Below are 26,844 nucleotides of genomic sequence, written 5' to 3'. Positions count from 1 at the left end.
GCTGACTGTATTTAGCTAATACGAATCTATGAAAGCTCCTTGTTTGTATAAATTGGAAGACATTTTAAAAAAAGCAAGTTTAATAGCTGAGGTTAGAGTAAAGGTTTGTGGTTACGGTTTAGGGTTACTATTTAGGATTTGGGTAAAGTTAAATCATTGTTTGTAATTTTATTTGTTTTATGTATATGTTACGGAAAGTAAATGCGTGTTATGAGTAGGTCAAGAAGAAATACCAGGTAAACTATTTATCAATTATGGATGACTTAAAGTTGTATGCAAAGAACAAATACCAGCTAAATACGATTGTAAGGACTGTTTAAACGTTCAGTAATTACATATGTATGGAATTTGGCATGAAGAAGTGTAGTGTCATAAAAAGAAAAATGGGAACAATTTTTGGAAATAAAGGAATAAAATATTTGAATGTGGAAATGATAAAAGAACTTGTAGAAGCCGGATATGGCTACTTTGAAATTGTGGAATTGATTAAAAAATAGAAGCTGTAATGACAGAAATCATAGAAAAGTATACAAAAGATTATAAAGGGTGTATCAAACTTTTTAAAATTGCAAGAGAGCGAACAAGTAAGAAGCAAGTAATTTAAGGCAATAAATTAACTAAAAATGAAAGACAAATGGATTGAAAAGAAAATGCGTGGTTAAGTAAGTAGAAATCTACCGGAGGCAGCTGACGAGGAAAAACTTGGCGATGGTTGTCAAGATGTGACTTGAAGTTTCAGACAGAAGCCTTTATATGTATCGCGAAGGAGCATGCACTCGGGATAAATTATGTGAAAAATTGATAAAGATGGAGAAGAGAAAGCAACTAGACACCTGCTGGACGAGAGTAATGAGGACTGGAAACTTGGGGAGACTTGTAGCCACCCAAATTCCAGTGAAGACCAATGGTAGTCACGAACGAGAAATCAATCGTAAGCGGCAGCTACGATAACGCAAATCTATTTGCAAACGTTATCGACAAAGGTTGAAATCTGGGAAAGCCTGTTTCAAGTCAGACTGCAGAGAATACCACAAGTTGTTCTCAAAGAGAAATCTTTAATTATGTCCTATGTGACTTCTCCTAGTGAGTAATTAATATTAATAATAATAATTATTATTATTATTATTATTATTATTATTATTATTATTATTATTATTATTATTATTAAGCTTTCTATTCTAATAGTTTCTGCCCTCGACCAGCTAGATTTTATTAATTCCCTTCCTGCTTCTTGTATCCCTGTCTGTACTGATATGCTGAAGTTTAAATGTAACATAAAAAACCATCTCTTGTTAATCTTTCTTAGACAGGCGCCAGATAGTAGCCCCTGTTGCCCAAGTGGCAATATACTTTGGAAGGGGTGAACATGAACAAAAAAGAAATAAATAAATAAAAATAATAATCATAGTAAAACTTGATGTGAATTTATCAATTTATTAATAAAAAAAATAATTAAAAAAAAACAAAGAAACTTAGAGACCCTGCTTTCCGAAACTTTGATGACCGTTTCTATGGCTGAACCAGACAATACTTCATTCCACCAGAAGAACTCCTAAAACCGCCACGATGATCCCTAATTCATCGGATAGACGGTCGGGTGTTTTCGTATTTTTTGACGTCGTCCTGTAAGGACACATAATATTCATTAAACTAAAAAACCTATTCGTAAATGAATTCTAAATATCATTACTTTCTTCTTACCAAGGAAGATGTGACAAAAGTCCGAAGGTGGGGTTAAAAACTTGCGATTCCTAAGGTGAACTATGGATCTGCAAAAATAGACATGAACAGACAGACCTGTCAGTGTTGCCGGATAGGGGTGCCTCATGCTATAGGCAATAAACAAAACTTTTCCTTAAAGCGATAATGCCTGGGAGAGTGAACACCCCTAGAACTAAACAGAACCATACCTCAGCTGGCAAAAAAAGGGTCTGGTGCTAGAAAGTTAGCCCCGAGACTGCCAGATTAAGAATTTAGGTGAACCTTGTTAAATATGACATGATATTATAGAGAATAAGTTAAGGCAACCTTAGCAACGTTCTTCATTATGACGTCATCCATGTGTGTTTTGATTTATTGGGCGCATTAATTCTGATGTATATCGTGCAGTGAAACGATTATCGACCTCGAAAATGCGTAATTCAATAATAATATCGTTAATTCGAAAAATTAATTTTTGATCCTTCGTCCGTTCGTCTATTCGTCCGTCTGTCCGTCCGTCAATAAATACACCTTGGATTTTTTTGAAATTTGGCACAAATATGAAACATAAGAGTAAAAAAGTAACAGAACGGATGTTCCGGGAAAACTCCGATTGTCCCTTAGGGGTACCTTTAGGTTTAAAATGGCTAAAATTGACACTTTTGTGCTTGTTTAAAAAAAATTGATGTCTAGGATTTTTATAAAACTTTCTGCAAATTTGTAACTAAGTAATTTCGGTACTTGTGCATTTAACGAACCAGTCGTAAGTCAGCATTTGCTCGGCTTTGTCCGACGCATGACGTCAACAGCCGGATATAACCGAGCGTTGCCGATTAAGCAGACGAGAATTTCGCTATCAATTGGAAGAGTGTCACAACTCAAGAAATGCTTATTTGAAGAGAGTTAAAAAAAATTGTTTGAAAAAGATAACTGACGAAATAATAATGAATTTCCTGCGTGATATATGCAGGGACTATTTTCTTAGGAATCCCCGGCAGATTGGAGGCCCAGGCCATACGGTAGAAATCAATGAGTCCGTTTTTAACCGCAGAAAACACAACGTCGACAGACTTCTGACACCGGTCTGGGTCTTCGGTGGAAACGACCCCGCCGAAAAGGAGGGTTTCTTGGTCACTGTACCAAATAGGAATGCCGAAACCCTCCTTCCACTAATAAATAAATAAAAAATCCTTGTTTCTGGCAAAAAAAACCCTTGTTTCTGGCGAAAAAAAAATGTACAAATAATCCTTGTTAACTTTTACGTGTTTAAGACATAGACAATGTTTTTTTACATTAAAAATTGAAAAAAAAAAAACAGTTCAGACAAAAAAAAAGTTTCCTATTATTTAACAAAAAAAAACTTGTTTTATATGTATTTATTTTGAAAATAGAAAACAATTTCAAACAATAATAATATTAATAAAAAAACATAAATGAACAGTAGGTTTTTGCTTTTAGGCACCGCCAAAACGGGGGGGGGGGGGCAGGTAAGTACTTTTTGACGGACCGTCTTTTTAAAAATCTACCAAAAATCAGTTAATTATCCGATCAATACGAATTTTTCAGCGATTATTAAGAGAAGAATGGGCTTTATAAGTGTACTTATTTTTCATAAACGATATTTATATATATATATATATTTTTGCTTACAACCCCCCCTTTTTAGGGGGTACAAATATGCTTAAAATAATCATCTGAAACTGAACTCAATATATTGTGTTGTTGTAAGGGACAGAATTATAGATTTAAAAAAAAATTGTTTGCATACCTTATTTTGACGTCTGAATATCAGAACTTCGATTTCGTTTAATTATCCCGCTTTTGAGTTTTGAAGTGTGAAATTCGGTGAATATATTAAGTAAAATAATTAATTTAAGTTAAGCAAAACAAAAAAAAAATTTTTTAATATTTATACGAAAAAAGCCATTATAAAATCTTTGATAAATAAATCAACAATTTTTTTAGCGAGCCGAATAATGCATGACCATTATTAAACAGGGCATGTTTTGAAGAATCGATACAAAAAAAAATTCGATAAATATTGTGCCCTTTTTGTTAAAAAGAGCATCATTTTTTCGATCCCGTTTGAAAACGTTTGCCGCCTTTCGACTACGGTGGACCAAACGCGCTGAAATATTTTTTTTATTCTGCTTTAAATTGCCCCCCTCCCATTTTGGGGAGCCTGGCCCCCACACACATACACATTAAAAACCAAACTCATACAAATGGTCACCCATCTGGTACTGGCCAGCCTCGGCGTTAATAATACATTGAAATTTTCGTCACTGAAAAATAAGTTTTTGGCCTGTTTGGTCTTCCATAGTTTGCTTTTTATTAAACACAAACGTAAACATTGTCGATCTAGACTCTAGATCGACGCGAAGTAACTGGTTTCCTATATGAATAAGCGGAATTATTTGAAATCCAGGTACTTATATTATAATATTTTTGCATATTCTCATAGAAAATCATCCTAAATCTTAGTTAAACAACAAATAAATAAATAAATTAATTATTTCAAAAACCTTTTTTTTTTAAATATTTATGTACGTTTTTTGTGCAAGACAAAAAAATGTCAATTCTTAACTTTTTGGGAAAATTTAACATTTAAAATTTAATTAAAAATAGTAGAAAAAGTTTTACATTATTCTGTTTTCTATATGATAAAATTCAGGGTTTTATCTTTCTGGAAAACAAAAAGTTACTCAGAAATAATGGATTTTAATAAATGTAATTTCGTTTTAAAAAACAACAACAACTTGATTTTTCGGCCATTTTTGGCGGTGCCTATGCTTTTTACTTATTTAATTTTTTTATGTTTCTACATTTTACAATTTCATTGTACAGTTATTTTGTTGTGGCGTTGTTTTTATTTTATCGCCAACGCTCGGTTTAATCCGGCTGTTGACGTCATGCGCCGGACAAAGCCGAGCGAATGCTGAGTTACGTCTGGTTCGTTAAATGCACAAGTACCCTAATTTCTATATAATTTTGTTTGCCTATACTCTGCGATAACTATTAGGTGTGCCCCGGGGGTTCTTTAGGGCTAATACAAACACTCCATTAAGACCTAAAACTGCACCGATTATTTATTTTTACTAGGATTTGGCTTCCCCTGGGATCTTTGGGGGCAAAATAGTGGGGGGTGCATCCTGAACTTAGTCATTTGTTTATGCCTCGTTCACTGTGCACTTACTGGGGACCATGCATGCTTCACTAGGTGTATCAAAGCGGCCATTAAAAATGATGTGATACGAACTTTAATAATTCAACTTACTATCTTTCGAAGCTTATAACTACTTGAAAATTGAAATTCAACCCCTATTTTTTTTCAATTAAAGGAGCAGAGATCAAAATTTAAAAAATAACAGGTTTAATAGCAAATTATGCAATATTTGTTTTTTTTAAATCGGTTTTCTTTAAAAAAGATTTAAAGAAAATCAACGAAATTTTACTTACTTCGATTATAAAATATATATATAAATTCCAAAAAATCACTTACCTATAAAACATAATATTCAATGAGTACTTCAATTCTTTATTGTTAAGAATTTATCCATATTTATATTTTATATTCCATGTCCTTTTTAAATAAATTACTTTTTTAGGCAAGTATTCAAAAGAACGCGCGATAAGATGTTTCTCACAGTTGAAATAAAGGGAGACAAATATCTACTTTTTTCGCGTTGAATCTTTGGTGGCGCTAAGCGTCACAATTAATTTGTCTTACTATTGCGTGCTGTAAACCAAAATTAGTATTTTGGGGCCACCGTACTTGAAAACTGAACATATTCATTTAATAGTTTTTGCCGTTTAAAAACAAACCCACTCTGCCGATTCTTTTTATTCTCTTAATGAAATACATGAGTTTTAAAATAATATATTTTATTTCTACCTTATCGAGTGATTTGTTTTATATATAAGAAAAGAAAACATTGAATGAAATATAAAAAATATCGTCAGCATCCGATATTTACTTGAGTATGTAAGCATCACATGAGCTTTCACTTAAAAAAAATCAAAGTGGTTTAAAAAAAAAAAAAAGGTTTTACACTTTGGACTTTACAGGTAAATTTCAAAAAAACACTTTTTTTTGTTTTAAATTAGAATATTTCATTCATTGATCTTTTATCTTAAATTTGTGATATATAAAACTTTGGTGCGTAAATTAATTATTTACTTTTTAATATTTAATTTTGACGTGGGTGAATTTAAAAAAAAACGTTTGTCTAAAATATTATATTCAGTTTATTGGAAAGAGCATAAAATTTCGCATTGACCCGGAAAATATCGTAAAAGTTTAACCAATAGAAAATTTTTGATAGATTTTTTTAAAGTTTAAAAATTGAAAACAAATAAACTCGTAAAATTCAATTGATTTCATTACGTAAAACACATCGCTGCATGAACGCGCGCACACACTTTGTAAACAGTGTTTTTTTTTTAAATAAAAAAATAATATTTCTATTATTTTTAAACAACTTTAATAGTTTATTTTGAAAGTATATTCTATAAAGAAAATAAACAACCCACTTTTAAAACAGAAATTACGATTTTTTTTTTATATTTTATTCGCAGTTTTGTGTTAGGGGTGTCAAAAATTCTGATACACCTAATGCTTCACTTGTTTTTTCTCTATATGATTTCATTAACATTAACTTTAGGTGCTTATTTCTTAACGTTTCGTTAATATGATTTTTTTATTGTTAACATTACGATGCTTTATTTTTATAAAAAAAAGCAAAAATAATTTCATGCGTATTTTAACTCTTACAATTATAACTTAAGCAAATGTGTCTTGTTTACACGTAATAATACATTTTCTCTTATATTAAAAACATTAAGTTCTGTACATTCTCTGGTCATTAATCAATAAATACTGAAAATTTCATTAAAACTAGTTGATTGCATGAAAGTTGGCGAACTTTTAAATGAATTTTTTAATACATTTTTTAGACATTTTGCACGTACTTAGCAATTCCACCTTATCGCTTTAGATGCTATAAAAAGCCAGGATCCTCTCTACTTGAGTAAATGTTGTTTTCTTTTTTTTAATTTCCTCCTGCCACCTTGTTTCGCCGACTGCAACAACGAGCAAAAATGTTAATACAAACAAGCATCTCGGTGTACGTGAAAATGGATGACGTCATAAGTGTAGAATTGTACTAGAAAACTTTGCGTGGCCTCATAATGCATGCCTCAGTGGTTGTTTTGTTTTTTAATCCCCCCCCCTGTCTTCGTCAGATTGTGTTAAAATAAAGGATCTAAAATTTAGTGACTTTTTGGACAAGCTCTTCTTGTACTTGAATCATCTTCTGCTAAGGTGGGTTGAGCCGATTTCCCCCACTCTTGCCACTGCATCTTTCACGAAAGCTGATCGTTTGGCGATTTGAAGCCATTTTTTTTTAGCTTATCTCTAGCCGCTCGCTGTTCCAACGGCGAACTTCGTAAATTGTGGAAGCAAGGTCGATTCCAGGTCAGCTTCAACCGTCATCCGTCAAGTTTTACTTGTTCCCCACATTACGCCTTTTCCAAAGAGAGTTAGGTCAAGTGCCTTATCAATGAACGCGTGGTTGACTAGGAAGGAAATAACCCAGCCAGTGTAGCTGTCTCGTGAGCATCAATTGTCGGGTGGAGTTAATTTTCAATAAGAAACATACTGTGTTGTTTGAAATAAAATGCTGCGATCAGACATGAAGGATGCAATACAAGCAGTGATGAAAATGTTTCCAATCGCCTAACGCCTTCCACTCTCATTTAGCCGGAATTCACTATAAAACTATAAAAGAGGATCGTTCGAATCAGCGTTAAAAATAAAAAGCGATGGATGTTTTATTGGAACGAAACCAGCAGGGCGTATTTTTGTCTTGGAGACATTTTTGAAAATCCCAATCCCCTATGCAGCATGCTGGAGCTCATTAGTAGCAGACTGGGAATCGACAAATGTTTAGCGCGATATCATCTGCAAATATTGTGCCCAGGATTGTCTGCATCAAGTCCTTCTTGTTAGTCTCAGCTATTTGTTAAGCATTACTACTGAAGGTTCCAGTAAGACTTAGCGGTTGCATATGAAGTCGGGGAAGGTTCAACTCAGAAAATACAAGGGAATGACATAGAAACAAAGTTGTTGCACTCACTCCAATGACTTGTGGCACGGTGGTTGGTACGTCCTTGTTTGCTACACAGAGGGACAGAGACGGCTACAGGACAAACAGTCTCGGATTTTCATCAGGACACTGTTTGATGGACTGCGGCTCTTATACCGCTTAAATTAAGCACATGTCCACCATGGGTGGTCCTGCCAAGAAACAGAGTTCCAGATTAATTAGAAATGACTACCATGTTACCACTTCCCCTATCATGATGAAGAAGAGTGTGATTCACGGGAGGTTGCTGTTGATTAGGATGATGCTAATGATGCTGATGATGATGACAATGGCAGTATTGGTGAGATCTCGACGTAGATTATGGATTGGTCTCCGCAGTTAGATGATGATGATGATGATGATGATGATGATGATGATGATGATGATGATGATGGTGGTGGTGGTGGTGGTGGTGGTGGTGGTGGTGGTGGTGATGATGATGATGATGATGATGATGATGATGATGATGATGATGATGATGATGATGATGATGGTGGTGGTGGTGGTGGTGGTGGTGGTGATGATGATGATGATGATGATGATGATGATGATGATGATGATGATGATGATGGTGATGATGATGATGATGATGATGATGATGATGATGATGATGATGATGATGATGATGATGATGATGATGATGATTTATGCAGCGGCGTTTTAAATAAAACTATTTCATAAACAAATGTTCTTTTTTCTAGAAACATTTTTTTCAGTTCAATTAATTCAACAATAACATTTGATGACGGTCTCCTTTTTTTTGCAGAGAATAATTTCTAATATCTTAAGCCATATACTTCCATCGTGGTTATTGCCTTTTCTCGAGGATGAGCCTGAGCCACCAAGAGCTCCCAGTTGTCCAAGGTCCCAGCAGCCACACTGCGACTATGTGGTAAGCCATTCACAGAAATTATATCGATTTCTGCCTATTTATTTATTTTTTTTTTTTTTTACTGAATATAAACACTTCTGTTATTTCGAATTATTTTTATCTGGGATTTTTATTTCATTAATAAAACAATATATTCAAATCTTTAACTGAAATAAATTTAAAAAATCTCAAGACAAAGAAAATTTTATATATAGATTTATTCTCCGAGAATAAAAGCAACTAAAAGAAAACTATTTATCTAATCTATTTAAAAAAAAAAAAAAAAAAAAAGCGAAAATGGAGTCATTTTTAAATTTCGAGAATTTTAGAGAAATGATGGAAACTCCAAGATGTTTAATTCTATATTTATTTAAGTAAATATATAAGGAGTAAAATGTTGCTCTTATATGAAGAAGAGCCAAATCAAATCATTATAGTCACGAGGTGGTGTGATATTGATAAATCTAATTGGCTCAATAAGTTTTACGTGTCGATGTCAGGTGCTTCACTGTGCTTAAAATACGGATAAATCAAGAAACGCTGCATATTTGGATGATGTGTGATCCCCCGCTGATATTGTCGCATGTTCAGGTTCTGTTTTACAAAAAATAAAAACATAAAATTTCGTTCTCTTCTATTTTTGTTTACGTTCGTTAGCAACGATCGTTTGCCACTAATAATAATAATAATATTTTTCAACCAAAATAAAATAACATCACTTAAAAATTTGTAAAGGGAGAACATTAGATTTTAAATTAAATTTTAATATTTGGAGAATTTAGCTGCACGTAGAGAATCGTAGCATCATATGTAAATACTAAGGTCATGTTGAAACTTCCATTTTAGCAATATTTTCTCTCCTCGCTTTCACGTTCACATTCAGTTTTATTCTGAACTGCAAAATCGACCTTCGAGTTTTAATATATTTGTTGACGATCGGTATAAACATAATTTATGAAACAAATATAAAAACTCCCACGGACTGACAATTTAGGGATGCCAAGTTCGAATCTAGTTCCTTCCACAGAAAGACTTTCACTTACAATTGTGGAACACCCCCTCCTAATTTCACACAAACTTACATGACTTTTACGAAACGTCCATGTGTTTTTTAAAGTTTGATTATTTGCGATCATTTGCTGATGCTGTCGCATATTCACGTTCTGTTTTTCGAAAAAAAAATCATTTTGTTTTACGTTTGTTAAGAACCTGGCCTAACCTTTACTCCACCTGAAAACATAATTGCTGCCGACGAAAATCCTGTAATTGATCATATATCTTGTTTCATAGAGAGTTTTCTGCAACTTTTTATAAAGTATAGACAAATATAAACAATGTCTCTTACTCTAGTTTTGAGTTATATTAAGTAATGTGGGTTAAAAGATTGGTGCACGTCAACAATTTGTGCGTGCATAATATGCACTTTTGGTAAACTTATATATATATATATATATATATATATATATATATATATATATATATATATATATATATATATATATACAGTCCTGGTCAAAATCATAAGACAAAATCATAAACACTTACTTTCTTAATTGGTCTTATGATTTTGACCAGAACTGTATATATTTGCATGAAAATATTTTGACCGTGAAATGTAACTATACTGGTACTCTTTATATAAATAGAAAATTTATACTTCTGGTTCACCATTAACATTTTTTACTTAGATAAATGAAATAATGATAGTAGCAATAATAATAATAATGATAATAATAATAATAATAATAATAATAATAATAAGTATCATTATTATTATTATTATTATTATTATTATTATTATTATTATTAATTATACAACGAACAACAGTCATTAATATAAATATTAAGAAAACCCCTTGAATGTGGAAACTAACACACAGGAGCAACAAGTGCAGGCCAGACAAACTGCCGTAAAGGCAAAACATGGAACACTACATGGAACCAAGAACACTGAAACCGCATATCTATAAGTTCTCTAGCCCAACCTTACCCCTACGTCACATCACTGCCCCTCATAAGAGCGAGACCAAATAACCAAGAAGAGGCAAGTAGGAAGGAACGATCAATGAATTCACCAGACTTCAGTCGAATAAGTGCGAAGAGAACTGGGACTTTGGGGAGGCTTATTGCCACTCAAATACCAGCAAATATCAATAGTTGCTGCCAACGAGAAATCAATGGCAAGCAGCTATTGTGATAATGCAAATTTATTTGCAAATGTAATCGAAAGAGGTGGAGAGTACTGGAAACATGGGGAGACTTGTTGTTAGTCAGATTCCAGGGAACACCACAGGCTGTTTTCAGGGAAAGATTCTGAAGAGCTGTGTGAAAGCTCCTTGTGAGCCAAGGGAAAGATTCTGAAGAGCTGTGTGAAAGCTCCTTGTGAGCCAATAATAATAATAATAATAATAATAATAATAATAATATGGAAAGACCGAGGAGGGAGTACTGGCCAGACCTCCACTGGACAAGTTCGAAGAGAACTGGGATCTTGGGGAGTCTTAGTGCCACTCAAATCCAAGTATAAACTAATGGCCACTGTCAGCGAGAAATCAATGGTAAGAGGCTGTTGCGATGATGCAAATTTATTTGCAAATGCTATCGAAGGAGGAGGAGAGAGCTGGACGTCTTGGGAGACTTGTTGTCACTCAGCTTCCAGAGAACACCACAGGTCTCCAATCAGATCGTTTGCTGACTTGTGTGAAAGCTCCATGTGAGCCGATAATAATGATGATGATAATAACAACAACACGATGATATTGTACAGACAAATTCAACTTTTTTACACAAGGAAAATGGTTATTATATATGTTTTATGATTAATGTAAGGTCATTGAATTTCTTGGTAATAAAATACCACTTTCGAATCAAAATTTTCAATCATGATTGATTGAATAATCGAACCTTTGCACGATAAACTCTCTCACTCTAATGCAAATAAACCCTGAAGTTTAAATTCTAATAATTTCCACTAATAATAAAATCCGTTTATCGAAACCAAGTTAAAATAACCTTAAAGATTGTTCACGATAAATTTGTTGTTTGTATATAGGTTGTATGTAACTATACCAGGAATTTTAACATATTTTTACACAAAAAAAAATAGTAAAAAGACACTTAACATCGTGTATTTTCTTCGGCAGTCATCTTCGATCATGTCTGAATAAAATTATGAACAAATATGGCGTCCGGCAAAAAGCCATGATGTTGAGCTTTCTATCACCTTTCATATTTCATTCAGTATTATATTGTCATGCATTTTTCTATTTGATCAAAATATTTATATACATATTAATATATACACATATATAATCAAAGTTCTAGGAAATAAAATGTTTTTTACAATTTCTTTCAGAGTTGAACACTCCCATTGCTAGACAATGGACATAAATGACTGATATTCTGTACGTCATGTGTAAATTGAAAATGAAATCAAGTAATTATCTGCATGATTATATTGGTAAAAAAATGAATTGACTCTTCGTTCATGTTTCAATAATAATATGAACAAATATGATGTCCGGGGAAAAAGATACGATGTTGAGCTTTCTATCAAATTTTTTCTTATAGCATTATATTCTCATGCATTTTTTCTATTTGATCAAAGTATTTTTTTAAGAGTATATGCAAATAAAGAGCAGATATTAACATAAAAATAACCGTTTTTTTTTCTACTTAACTAGCCGGATCTGTAAAACATGTAAACATGTCTTGCATAAAAATAAATATTTTGACTGTAAAATGTAATTATACTGTTATTCTTTTATATAAATAGAAAATTTATATATATATTCGATTTATAACATTTTACTTAGATACATAAAATAATGATAGTAATAATAATAATAACAAGTTTATGATATTGTACAGGAAAATTCAACTTTCTTACATACTGAAAATGATTATTACATGAGTTTTATAATTAATGTAAGGTCATCAAAGTTCTACGTAATAAAATGCTACTTTAAAATAAAAATATTAGATAATCAGTCATAATCGAATTTTAAAACGATAAACTTTCTCTTTTATGCAAATAAAGGCTGTAGTTAAAATTCTAATGGTTTCTTCTAATAATAAAATCTGCTTTTGACATCAAGTTAAAAAAAAAAATTAAAGATTGTTAATGAGAAAATTTTCCCCTCTTTTCTACGTTTGTCAGGAGCAATTACCTGGCCCAAGCAGTAATGCTACCGGGAACATTCCTGAGCGGGAAGGAACTCCTGTAAGTAATTGATCATATCATCACCTTTTTTCATACAAAGTTTTTAGGCAAACACCATGTGTAAATTGAAAATGAAATCAAGTAATTGTATGCCTGATTATATTGATAAATAAAAAATGAATTGACTCTTCGTTCATGTTTCAATAATGATATGAACAAATATGGTGTCCGGGGAAAAAGATACGATGTTGAGCTTTCTATCATCTTTTTTTCTTATAGCATTATATTGTCTTAAAAAAAATTTAAAGAATGCTAATGAGAAAATTTCCCCTATTTTCTACGTTTGTCAGGAGCCATTACCTGGCCCAAGCAGTAATGCTACCGGGAACATTCCTGAGCGGGAAGGAACTCCTGTAAGTAATTGATCATATCATCACCTTTTTTCATACAAAGATTTTAGGCAAACACCATGTGTAAATTGAAAATGAAATCAAGTAATTGTATGCCTGATTATATTGATAAATAAAAAATGAATTGACTCTTCGTTCATGTTTCAATAATGATATGAACCAATTTGATGTCCGGGGAAAAAGATACGATGTTGAGCTTTCTATCATCTTTTTTTCTTATAGCATTATATTGTCTTAAAAAAATTTAAAGAATGCTAATGAGAAAATTTCCCCTATTTTCTACGTTTGTCAGGAGCCATTACCTGGCCCAAGCAGTAATGCTACCGGGAACATTCCTGAGCGGGAAGGAACTCCTGTAAGTAATTGATCATATCATCACCTTTTTTCATACAAAGTTTTTAGGCAAACACCATGTGTAAATTGAAAATGAAATCAAGTAATTGTATGCCTGATTATATTGATAAATAAAAAATGAATTGACTCTTCGTTCATGTTTCAATAATGATATGAACAAATATGATGTCCGGGGAAAAAGATACGATGTTGAGCTTTCTATCAAATTTTTTCTTATAGCATTATATTGTCATGCATTTTTTATATTTGATCAAAGTATTTTTTTAATAGTATATGCAAATAAAGAGCAGATATTAACATAAAAATAACCGTTTTTTTTCTACTTAAGTAGCCGGATCTGTAAAACATGTATAAATGTCTTGCATAAAAATAAATATTTTGACTGTAAAATGTAATTATACTGTTATTCTTTTATATAAATAGAAAATTTATATATATATTCGATTTATAACATTTTACTTAGATACATAAAATAATGATAGTAATAATAATAATAACAAGTTTATGATATTGTACAGGAAAATTCAACTTTCTTAGACACTGAAAATGATTATTACATGAGTTTTATAATTAATGTAAGGTCATCAAAGTTCTACGTAATAAAATGCTACTTTAAAATGAATATATTAGATAATCAGTCATAATCGAATTTTAAAATGATAAACTCTCTCTCTCTCTCTCTCTCTCTCTTTTATGCAAATAAAGCTGTAGTTAAAATTCTAATGGTTTCTTCTAATAATAAAATCTGCTTTTCACATCAAGTTAAAAAAAATTTAAAGAATGCTAATGAGAAAATTTTCCCCTCTTTTCTACGTTTGTCAGGAGCCATTACCTGGCCCAAGCAGTAATGCTACCGGGGACATTCCTGAGCGGGAAGGAACTCCTGTAAGTAATTGATCATATCATCACCTTTTTTCATACAAAGATTTTAGGCAAACACCATGTGTAAATTGAAAATGAAATCAAGTAATTGTATGCCTGATTATATTGATAAATAAAAAATGAATTGACTCTTCGTTCATGTTTCAATAATGATATGAACAAATATGATGTCCGGGGAAAAAGATACGATGTTGAGCTTTCTATCATCTTTTTTTCTTATAGCATTATATTGTCATGCATTTTTTCTATTTGATCAAAGTATTTCTATTTTTTCTGAAGAGTATATGCAAATAAAGAGCAGGTATTAACATAAAAATAACCGTTTTTTTTTCTACTTAAGTAGCCGGATCTGTAAAACATGTATAGATGTCTTGCATAAAAATAAATATTTTGACTGTAAAATGTAATTATACTGTTATTCTTTTATCTAAATAGAAAATTTATATATATATTCGATTTATAACATTTTATTTAGATACATAAAATAATGATAGTAATAATAATAATAATAACAAGTTTATGATATTGTACAGGAAAATTCAACTTTCTTAGACACTGAAAATGATTATTATATGAGTTTTATAATTAATGTAAGATCATCAAAGTTCTACGTAATAAAATGCTACTTTGAAATAAAAATATTAGATAATCATTCATAATCGAATTTTAAAACGATAAACTTTCTCTTTTATGCAAATAAAGCTGTAGTTAAAATTCTAATGGTTTCTTCTAATAATAAAATCTGCTTTTCACATCAAGTTAAAAAAAATTTAAAGAATGCTAATGAGAAAATTTTCCCCTCTTTTCTACGTTTGTCAGGAGCCATTACCTGGCCCAAGCAGTAATGCTACCGGGGACATTCCTGAGCGGGAAGGAACTCCTGTAAGTAATTGATCATATCATCACCTTTTTTCATACAAAGATTTTAGGCAAACACCATGTGTAAATTGAAAATGAAATCAAGTAATTGTATGCCTGATTATATTGATAAATAAAAAATGAATTGACTCTTCGTTCATGTTTCAATAATGATATGAACAAATATGATGTCCGGGGAAAAAGATACGATGTTGAGCTTTCTATCAAATTTTTTCTTATAGCATTATATTGTCATGCATTTTTTATATTTGATCAAAGTATTTTTTTAATAGTATATGCAAATAAAGAGCAGATATTAACATAAAAATAACCGTTTTTTTTCTACTTAAGTAGCCGGATCTGTAAAACATGTATAAATGTCTTGCATAAAAATAAATATTTTGACTGTAAAATGTAATTATACTGTTATTCTTTTATATAAATAGAAAATTTATATATATATTCGATTTATAACATTTTACTTAGATACATAAAATAATGATAGTAATAATAATAATAACAAGTTTATGATATTGTACAGGAAAATTCAACTTTCTTAGACACTGAAAATGATTATTACATGAGTTTTATAATTAATGTAAGGTCATCAAAGTTCTACGTAATAAAATGCTACTTTAAAATGAATATATTAGATAATCAGTCATAATCGAATTTTAAAATGATAAACTCTCTCTCTCTCTCTCTCTCTCTCTCTCTCTTTTATGCAAATAAAGCTGTAGTTAAAATTCTAATGGTTTCTTCTAATAATAAAATCTGCTTTTCACATCAAGTTAAAAAAAATTTAAAGAATGCTAATGAGAAAATTTTCCCCTCTTTTCTACGTTTGTCAGGAGCCATTACCTGGCCCAAGCAGTAATGCTACCGGGGACATTCCTGAGCGGGAAGGAACTCCTGTAAGTAATTGATCATATCATCACCTTTTTTCATACAAAGATTTTAGGCAAACACCATGTGTAAATTGAAAATGAAATCAAGTAATTGTATGCCTGATTATATTGATAAATAAAAAATGAATTGACTCTTCGTTCATGTTTCAATAATGATATGAACAAATATGATGTCCGGGGAAAAAGATACGATGTTGAGCTTTCTATCATCTTTTTTTCTTATAGCATTATATTGTCATGCATTTTTTCTATTTGATCAAAGTATTTCTATTTTTTCTGAAGAGTATATGCAAATAAAGAGCAGGTATTAACATAAAAATAACCGTTTTTTTTTCTACTTAAGTAGCCGGATCTGTAAAACATGTATAGATGTCTTGCATAAAAATAAATATTTTGACTGTAAAATGTAATTATACTGTTATTCTTTTATCTAAATAGAAAATTTATATATATATTCGATTTATAACATTTTATTTAGATACATAAAATAATGATAGTAATAATAATAATAATAACAAGTTTATGATATTGTACAGGAAAATTCAACTTTCTTAGACACTGAAAATGATTATTATATGAGTTTTATAATTAATGTAAGATCATCAAAGTTCTACGTAATAAAATGCTACTTTGAAATAAAAATATTAGATAATCATTCATAATCGAATTTTAAAACGATAAACTTTCTCTTTTATGCAAATAAAGCTGTAGTTAAAATTCTAATGGTTTCTTCTAATAATAAAATCTGCTTTTGACATCAAGTTAAAAAAAAAATTAAAGATTATTAACGAGAAAATTTTCCCCTCTTTTCTACGTTTGTCAGGAGCAATTACCTGGCCCAAACAGTAATGCGGGTGGGAACATTCCTGAGCGGGAAGGAACTCCTGTAAGTAATTGTTCATATCATCACCTTTTTTCATACAAAGATTTTAGGCAAATACCATGTGTAAATTGAAAATGAAATCAAGTAATTGTATGCCTGATTATATTGATAAATAAAAAATGAATTGACTCTTCGTTCATGTTTCAATAATGATATGAACAAATATGGTGTCCGGGGAAAAAGATACGATGTTGAGCTTTCTATCATCTTTTTTTCTTATAGCATTATATTGTCCTGCATTTTTTATATTTGATCAAAGTATTTCTATTTTTTCTGAATACTAGCAATAAAGAACAGGTAATAACTAAATACTAACAATAAAGAACCTGTAATAACTGAATAATAACAATAAAGAACAGGTAATAACTATAATAATAATAATAATAATAATAATAATAATAATAATAATAATAATAACCGTTTTTTCTCCATAACTAGCCAGATCTGTAAAACATGTAAAGATATTTTGCATGAAAATAAATATTTTTACCGTGAAGTGTAACTATACTGTTATTCTTTTATATAAATAGAAAATTTATACATATATTCGCCTTAAAACATTTTACATAGATACATAGAATAATGATAGTAATAATAATAGTATCAACATTATGATATTGTACAGAAAAAAATCAACTTTCCTAGATAAGAAAAATGATTATTATATAAGTTTTATAATCAATGTAAGGCCATCAAAGTTCTAGGTAAAAAAATGCTCTTTTGAAATAAAAATGTTACATCATCAGTCATAATCTAATTTTAAAACGATAAACTTTCTCTCTGTTATGCAAATAAAAGCTGTAGTTAAAATTCTAATTATTTCTTCTAATAATAAAATAGGCTTTTAACGCCAAGTTAAAATAAATTTAAAGATTGTTAATGAGAAAATTTCCCCCTCTTTTCTACGTTTGTTAGGAGCCATTACCTGGTACAAGCGCGCATGCTTCCGGGAACATTCCTGCGCAGGAAGGAACTCCTGTAAGTAATTGGTCATATCATCACCTTTCTCATACAACGTTCAGGCAAACTTTTTTCATAAAAAACATAATTGGTGATAAACATACACATTAAATGTTAATATAATATAATGCCCCTACATCTAACTTTGAATTATATTAAGTAATATGTTTTAAAGAGATGCGCGTCAACAATTTTTCATGAACCAATCTCATTCTCTACATATATATATATATATATATATATATATATATATATATATATAGCAAGTGGTGAAAATCTATTTATGACAATTAAGCTATTACAGTTATCCGCGTTGGAATCCTATCATGACATGTAGTATCGTTTAAATACGAATATTTTCCAATAGTAATGAAATATAAAATAACAGCATAATTTCAAAGATCGTTATTGAAGAACATTAGATTTGAAATTAAATTTTTATATTTGAAGATTTTTTTTTTAGTTCAAGATCATTTTTTTTTTTATTTCTATCTTATTTAAATCTGGCATGCTTGTACAATGGACACAAATGACTGACATTCTGTACGACATGTATAAATAAAAGCTCATTGTAAATGTGATCAAATAGCCCTAAAAGTACAGGTTTGCTAAAGAGGTGATTTCTCTCTCTCTCTCTCTCTTTCTCTCTCTCTCTCTCTCTCACACACACACACACACACACACACACACACATACACACACACAGCATCTTGAAAGCGCGTATTGAAAATGACAACCTCGGATCGGAAAAGGAAACGATTCTTATCCGAGACGATGAATCTCTAAGGAATTGATCATATCTTCAACTACTTCATACGGATTCACTTGTCTTTTCTAAAAACTCCCATATTCTGTTAATTCAAGAGAACGTTGAGCATCTTTCTTCTATTTACTAGTACAAGTATATATATATATATATATATATATATATATATATATATATATATGTATGTATGTATGTATATATGTATGTGTATGTGTGTGGGGGGGATACGTCTCTACCATCTATTATTTTACATATTTTCATACAAATCCCGAAACAAAGTTATCTCAATAAAAAATTAGATTTGGAATTTTCAGCAAAAAAACCTGATTCATTTATTCTCTTTCGTTAGATTAAAAGCAAAGGAACTTTGAACTTCTTTCACGTATTTACTTAGAATTATTAAGATTGTCTGGACATGAATATGAAAAATTGGCTGCGGGAACAAATACACGATGTTGAGTCCTCTTTGAACTTTTTGTTCTTCTTGCGTCATTTAATTGTCTTAACTAAGCAAATAATTTCTTGTTCGTCTGAAGAGTATATGCATGAAATAGATGGTATAATATGACCCGTTTGTTTTCTGCATAACAAAGCGGATTTATAAAAAATGTACAGATATTTTAACATGCTTGAAGAGATGTCTTGCATGAAAAATAAATATGTATACCTGGATTGAAAGTTGATACATATGTTTTTATATCGCTACATATAACCTTTTTAGTAGATACGAAAGATAAAGATGTAAATATCATTATAAACAATAATAATATATTGTAGAGATAAGTACAACTTTCTTAGACAAAGAAAATGATTACATACACATATTAATATATCTATATATCTATAAAAGTGAACGTGTCTGTCTGTCTGTCTGTGTGTCTGTCTGTCTGTGTACATTTCCCTACGCAATAACTCTGTCAATTTTTAGTCTATAGACTCGAAATTTGAAATACCGGGTACTGAGATTTGGGAAAATCGGGTGTCAGCCAGAATTCAACGATTTGACCTTTAAGAACTCTACCAAACTCCTCCGACAATTTTGGGTCTAGACACTTGAAATTTTAGATATAGGTTCCTTGAACCTGGATCTAACTTAATAAAGTGATTTGAGCCGAAACTATAAATTTTAAGGGGTCATAATAGGGGTCAAAGTTTTAAAAAAAATAACCATTTTTTTTTTTTTTTTTTTTGCTTTTTTTGCACAGCATACACCTCCAAACACCCGAGCAACGCCGGACACTCCTGCTAGTACACATATATAATCAAAGTTCTAGGAAATAAAATGTTTTTTATAATTTCTATCCGATTTGAATCCACCATTACGGGACAATAGACATCAATGACTGACATTCTGTACGTCATGTGTAAATTGAAAATGAAATCAAGTAAATCTCTGCATTATTATATTGGTAAATAATAAATCAATTGACGCTAAAAATGTTTGATTTTACTATATGGCTCAAAAAGTACAGCTTTGCCAAAGAGGTGCTCTATTTTTTGATTTTATAGGGAAAATATACATCCATTCAAATTTTTACTGATACTCTCGATCAAAAAATCACAAAGATTAGAATTTGGTAATTATAATAAAACGTTTCCTTACCTGTTTATAACCTTTAAACATAATCTCTGTTAAAACTTTAAACAACTTTTTTTTCATGTACGCCAGATTCAATCAACAGCCACGTCTTCCACACCCACAACTCCCTCCGACCTATCTGCCAACAGAAGAATAGCATCTCGAAAGCGAGCATTGGAGGAGAGAAAGACGGATCGCGAGCAGAAAAGGTACAGACACGAGGAGATGAATCCTGTAAGTATTTGATCATACTTTTATGTCAATACAAACGATATTTACAATATTATTATTAAACATATTAATAGATTACTATAATACTAATACTATAATTACTAATACTATAATTGCTAAATTTTAAATCATCAGTCATAATCGAACTGTAAAACGATAAACTTTTTCTCTAATGCAAATAAAACCTTAAGTTTAAATTCTTATGATTTCCACTAATAATAAAATCTGTTTTTCGACACCAAGTTAAAACAACCTTACAGATTGTTCCTGATAAATTTTTTACTTTGTTTTCACGTTTTTTAGGAACCATTACCTGGTCCAAGCACGTCTACCACCGCTGTGACTCCCGCCCCATCTGCCGGCAGAAAAATAACATTGAGAAAGCGGAGACCGGAGGAGTTAACGAGAGATCGCGAAGATAAACGTCAGAAAATAGAGAAGATGAACCCTGTAAGTAATTAATCATATCTTCACCATATTCACACGGATAAGCTTGTCTTTTGCACAAAATAATTATATATCATTATAAATTTTTTTATGTCGATACAAAAATAATGATAACAATATTATTATTAACAATAACATTATATGGTTCCAATAATTACAAATTTCTTAGACAAAGAAAAATAGTATATATACTTATTAATATATATACATACACACAGAGACACATACGTATACATATATATATAATTAATCAAAGATCAATGTAATAAAATGCCTTTTTTCGAATCCAAATCTAAATCAATCAGTCATAATCGAACTCAAAAACGATAAACTTTTTCTCTAATGCAAATAAAACCTTAAGTTTAAATTCTTATGATTTCCACTAATAATAAAATCTGTTTTTCGACACCAAGTTAAAACAACCTTACAGATTGTTCCTGATAAATTTTTTACTTTGTTTTCACGTTTGGTAGGAACCATTACCTGGTCCAAGCACGTCTACCTCCGCTGTGACTCCCGCCCCATCTGCCGGCAGAAAAATAACATTGAGAAAGCCGAGACCGGAGGAGTTAACGAGAGATCGCGAAGATAAACGTCACAAATTAGAGAAGATGAACCCTGTAAGTAATTAATCATATCTTCACCATATTCAGACGGATGAGCTTGTCTTTTGCACAAAATAATTATATATCATTATAAATTCTTTTATGTCGATACAAAAATAATGATAACAATATTATTATTAACAATAACATTATATGGTTCCAATAATTACAAATTTCTTAGACAAAGAAAAATAGTATATATACTTATTAATATATATACATACACACAGAGACACATACGTATACATATATATATAATTAATCAAAGATCAATGTAATAAAATGCCTTTTTTCGAATCCAAATCTAAATCAATCAGTCATAATCGAACTCAAAAACGATAAACTTTTTCTCTAATGCAAATAAAACCTTAAGTTTAAATTCTTATGATTTCCACTAATAATAAAATCTGTTTTTCGACACCAAGTTAAAACAACCTTACAGATTGTTCCTGATAAATTTTTTACTTTGTTTTCACGTTTGGTAGGAACCATTACCTGGTCCAAGCACGTCTACCTCCGCTGTGACTCTCGCCCCATCTGCCGGCAGAAAAATAACATTGAGAAAGCGGAGACCGGAGGAGTTAACGAGAGATCGCGAAGATAAACGTCACAAAATAGAGAAGATGAACCCTGTAAGTAATTAATCATATTTTCACCATAATCAGACGGATGAGCTTGTCTTTTGCACAAAATAATTATATATCATTATAAATTTTTTAATGTCGATACAAAAATAATGATAACAATATTATTATTAACAATAACATTATATGGTTCCAATAATTACAAATTTCTTAGACAAAGAAAAATATTATATATACTTATTAATATATATACATATACACACAGACACATACGTATATATATATATTCTCTCTCTCTCTCTCTCTCTCTCTCTCTCTCTCTCTCTCTCTCTCTCTCTCTCTCTACCAAGTCATATCCATCTTTGCCACAGAGGTTCTCTCTATTTCAATTTCATAGGGAAAATATACATCCCTTCAAATTTGTGCAAATAATCTAGATCAAAAGTCACAATTTTTAGAATTTGTTGACTTGTAATAAAATGTTTTTAACCTGTTTATAACTTTTAAAGAAAATCTCTATTAAAATTTTAAACATGTTTTTTTATGTACGCCAGATTACATCAACAGCCACGTCTCCCAACATCGGGACTCCCTCCAGTCCACCTGCCGATACAGCAACATCAGGAAATCGGAGACTGGAGGTGAGTAAGACAGACCAGGAACATAAACGACAAAGAAAGGAGGAGACGGTTCCTGTAAGCACTTGATCATACCTTCACCATCTTCACACACATTAATTTGTCTTGTTATCAAAATAGTTTTACATCGCTGTACAACCTTTTATGTAGATACAAAATATCATGATGACAATATTATTATTAACAATATCAATAATATCATGATGACAATATTATTATTAACAATATCAATAATATATTGTATAAATAAGTGAAACTTTTCTTAGACAAAGAAAATGATTATAAATAGATAGTAATATATACAAATATCAATAAATTTTATAATTAATTAAAGTTCTAGGTAATAAAATGCAACATTTGAATAAGATTTTAAATGGATTTTTTTTATTTATTTTAAGAATGGTCTTTCAGTTTAAGTTCGATTTGTTTTTCCAATTTCTATCAGATATGAACACCTAACTACTAGACAATGGACATAAATGACTGACATTCTGTACGTCATGTGTAAATTGAAAATGAAATCAAGTAATTGCCTGCATGATTATATTGGTAAACAAAAATGAATTGACTCTTCGTTCATGTTTCAATAATAATATGAACAAATATGATGTCCGGGGAAAAAGATACGATGTTGAGTTTTCTATCACCTTTTATATTTCTTTCAGCATTATATTGTCATGCATTTTTTTCTATTTGATCAAAGTATTTTTATTTTTTCTGAAGAGTATATGCAAATAAAGAACAGGTAAAAACAATAATAATAATAATAATAATAATAATAATAATAATAATAATAATAATAATAATAATAATAATAATAATAATAATAACCGTTTGTTTCTACAAAACTAGCCAGATCTGTGAAACATGTGAAGATATTTTGCATGAAAATAAATAGTTTTGCCGTGAAATGTAACTATACTGTTATTTTTTTATATAAATAGAAAATTTATACATATATTCGCCTTAAAACATTTTACATAGATACATAAAATAATGATAGTAATAATAATAATAATAATAACATTATGATATTGTACAGAATAAAATAAACTTTCTTAGACAAGGAAAAGGGTTATTATATAAGTTTTATAATCAAAGTTCTAGGTAAAAAAATATGCTACTTTGGAATCAAAATATTAGATCATCAGTAATCATCGAATTTTAAAACGATAAACTTTCTCTCTGTTATGCAAATAAAAGCTGTAGTTAAAATTCTAATTATTTCTTCTAATAATAAAATAGGCTTTTAACACCAAGTTAAAATAAGTTTAAAGATTGTTAATGAGAAAATTTTCCCCCTATTTTCTACGTTTGTCAGGAGCCATTACCTGGCACAAGCACTCATGCCTCCGGGAACATTCCTGCGCAGGAAGGAACTCCTGTAAGTAATTGGTTATATCATCACCTTTTTCATACAAAGTTTTCAGACAAACTTTTTTCCATTAAAAAACATAATTGGTGATAAATGTAAAAATTAAATGTTAATATAATATAATGCCCCTACATGTAACTTTGAATTATATTAAGTAATATTTTTAAAGAGATTGATGCACGTCAACAATTTGTTCATGCACCAATCTCATTCTCTACGGATATATATATATAGCAAGTGGTGAAAATCTACTTATGAAAATTAAGCTATAACAGTTATCCGCGTTGGATCTTTTTTTAATTAGACCACTATTATGACCCCTGAACATTTATTGTTTTGGCCTCAAATCAAGTTATTAAGTTAGATCCATGTCTAAGGAACCTATATCTAAAGTTTTCAGTGTTTAGACCCAAAATTGTAAGAGAAGTTAGGTAGAGTTCTCAAAAGTCATATCGTTGAACTTTGATCCCTTAACAGTCAAATTTCTGGCCGAAAACTGATCACAAAGGTTTTCCCAAATCTCAGTACCCTGTCTATCAAATATCGAGTCTGTAGACTTAAAATTGACAGAGTTATTGCGTAGGGAAATTTACACACACACACACACACAGACACGTTCACTTTTATATATATACATATATATATATATATATATATATATATATATATATATATATATATATGTGTGTGTGTGTGTGTTTCATAATCAACCAAAGGTCTACGTAATAAAATGCAACTTTCAAATCAAAATCTAAATTAATCAGTCATAATCGAACTCAAAAACGATAAAATCTTTCTCTTATGTAAATAAAACCTGAAGTTAAAATTCTAATGATTTCCACTAATAATAAAATCTGTTTTTCGACACCAAGTTAAAATAACCTTACAGATTGTTTAAGATAAATTTGTTACCGTTTTCCACATTTGTTAGGAACTATTACCGAGTACAAGCAGGGATGCAACCGGGAATATCTCTGCACAGGAAGAAAATAATGTTTATAAACATGCTCACATCCCGCTGCTACAAATAGCCACTTGTTTCAATCAAACAACAGATATCATCAGGCAGCGACTTGACTATTCAAAAGTTCAATGAATAATCTATCAGCTCTTTTTATTGAGCACTATCTAACAACCTCGTCGAATTCATTAGTCCATTACTTTTGAATATAAAAAAAACCCGAGTATATATATATATATATATATATATATATATATATATATATATATATATATATATATATATATATATATATATATATATATGCGGTCTGACGAGGCTGTTGGATCGTAAACATGGTCCAACATCCGAAACATATGTAACTAAACAGATAAAACGGTAATAAAAAATAAAGCATATATTATCTGCTCCTATACAAGTAATTTTGATATTTTACATACACACCTGAGTAGAGTGAACCCCTAAAAATGATACTGCACAGGCTAAAGTAGATAACACATCTGTCATTGTCGCATCTAACATAACATTCCAATGTTCCCCATCAAGTGCAGTAAATTTTCTTATTTTCTTTTAAACATTTTTTGTTTGTTTGGAAACTTTTTAGATGATGATTGGTAGTTTGTGAACAGGTAGCGTATCTGATATAATTAATAAGTAGGGATATGACAAGAGAATATTCTTATCATTGTTTTGACCCTCGAATATATATTCAGCACAGTTAGATACAGTTAATCAATCGAGAACCACATCACTCTATCTAAAAACATATAAGATATAAACTGATATATACTCGAGAGTCAAAACAATGAAAAGAATATGCTGTTGTCATAGCCCTATTAATAACTTATGATAAGTTATAATTTACAGCAGTTTTAGGGGGTTAAAGTTTCAATCTTCTTTGAAGGCGATATTAAGTATATAATTATGGATCACTTAAGTCTTTTACCCAGTCATGGCTGAAGGAACAGTTCCCGCCCCCTCCTCAGTGCAGTAAATAAATGGCTGTGTTCAACATTTCGTATAGAATTATACATAGATACTCTACTTTGACAAGGTTGAGATACCAAAACTACATCCACGGTCATTCACTTTGTACAAACCATCAGTATTAGTGTTGTTTGCTCGGTAGACGTTAATTGTTTTTGACAATTACTGTTTTTTTTTTTTCTTTTGATAGAAAAGAACTTTTGCTTAAAAGAAATGCCAACTTCAGCAATTGTTGTTGCTGCAATTTTCATCATAGTAAAACTGCATTTTGATAATTTTCTAACAATATTTTCTGAGAAACTGATTACTTCATTCAAGTCTAAAGATAAAATATGGATTTCTTTTTATAGCAGGATTGCAACACCTCTTCTCCTGCGGAGGATGGAAACCTGGCCTATACTCCACAACCTTCATTTGAGAATGGCTCTCGTATCGAAAGTGAGACTTTGAACTTTTCTCACCTGTTTCTCTTTACCTCTCTCTCTCTCTCTCTATCTCGATAATTTGTCTGATCTATCATTCGCCAGTGTAATAGA

At 30.5% G+C, this 26,844-nt stretch overlaps 1 protein-coding gene across 1 annotated transcript in view; it reads left to right on the top strand.

Annotated features, from left to right (window-relative positions):
• Positions 1 to 26,844, top strand: part of LOC145276618 (uncharacterized) — a 160,743-nt gene that overhangs the window by 3,875 nt on the left and 130,024 nt on the right. The window contains exons 2-17 of the mRNA XM_080127811.1: positions 8,614 to 8,739; positions 12,878 to 12,940; positions 13,231 to 13,293; positions 13,541 to 13,645; positions 14,467 to 14,529; positions 15,346 to 15,408; positions 16,236 to 16,298; positions 17,116 to 17,178; positions 18,091 to 18,153; positions 20,571 to 20,714; positions 21,015 to 21,161; positions 21,632 to 21,778; positions 22,249 to 22,395; positions 22,902 to 23,042; positions 24,307 to 24,369; positions 26,659 to 26,746. Coding sequence (XP_079983937.1) covers positions 8,614 to 8,739; positions 12,878 to 12,940; positions 13,231 to 13,293; positions 13,541 to 13,645; positions 14,467 to 14,529; positions 15,346 to 15,408; positions 16,236 to 16,298; positions 17,116 to 17,178; positions 18,091 to 18,153; positions 20,571 to 20,714; positions 21,015 to 21,161; positions 21,632 to 21,778; positions 22,249 to 22,395; positions 22,902 to 23,042; positions 24,307 to 24,369; positions 26,659 to 26,746 — 1,549 coding nt within the window. The remainder of the gene's footprint in view (positions 1 to 8,613; positions 8,740 to 12,877; positions 12,941 to 13,230; positions 13,294 to 13,540; positions 13,646 to 14,466; positions 14,530 to 15,345; positions 15,409 to 16,235; positions 16,299 to 17,115; positions 17,179 to 18,090; positions 18,154 to 20,570; positions 20,715 to 21,014; positions 21,162 to 21,631; positions 21,779 to 22,248; positions 22,396 to 22,901; positions 23,043 to 24,306; positions 24,370 to 26,658; positions 26,747 to 26,844) is intronic.

The sequence above is a fragment of the Euprymna scolopes genome, chromosome 5, assembly GCF_053919585.1.
Source record: "Euprymna scolopes isolate OS-2025 chromosome 5, ASM5391958v1, whole genome shotgun sequence".
Lineage (NCBI taxonomy): Eukaryota > Metazoa > Mollusca > Cephalopoda > Sepiida > Sepiolidae > Euprymna > Euprymna scolopes.
The sequence above is the reverse complement of the archived record's forward strand: the minus strand, read 5'-3'. Positions and strand labels throughout refer to the sequence as shown.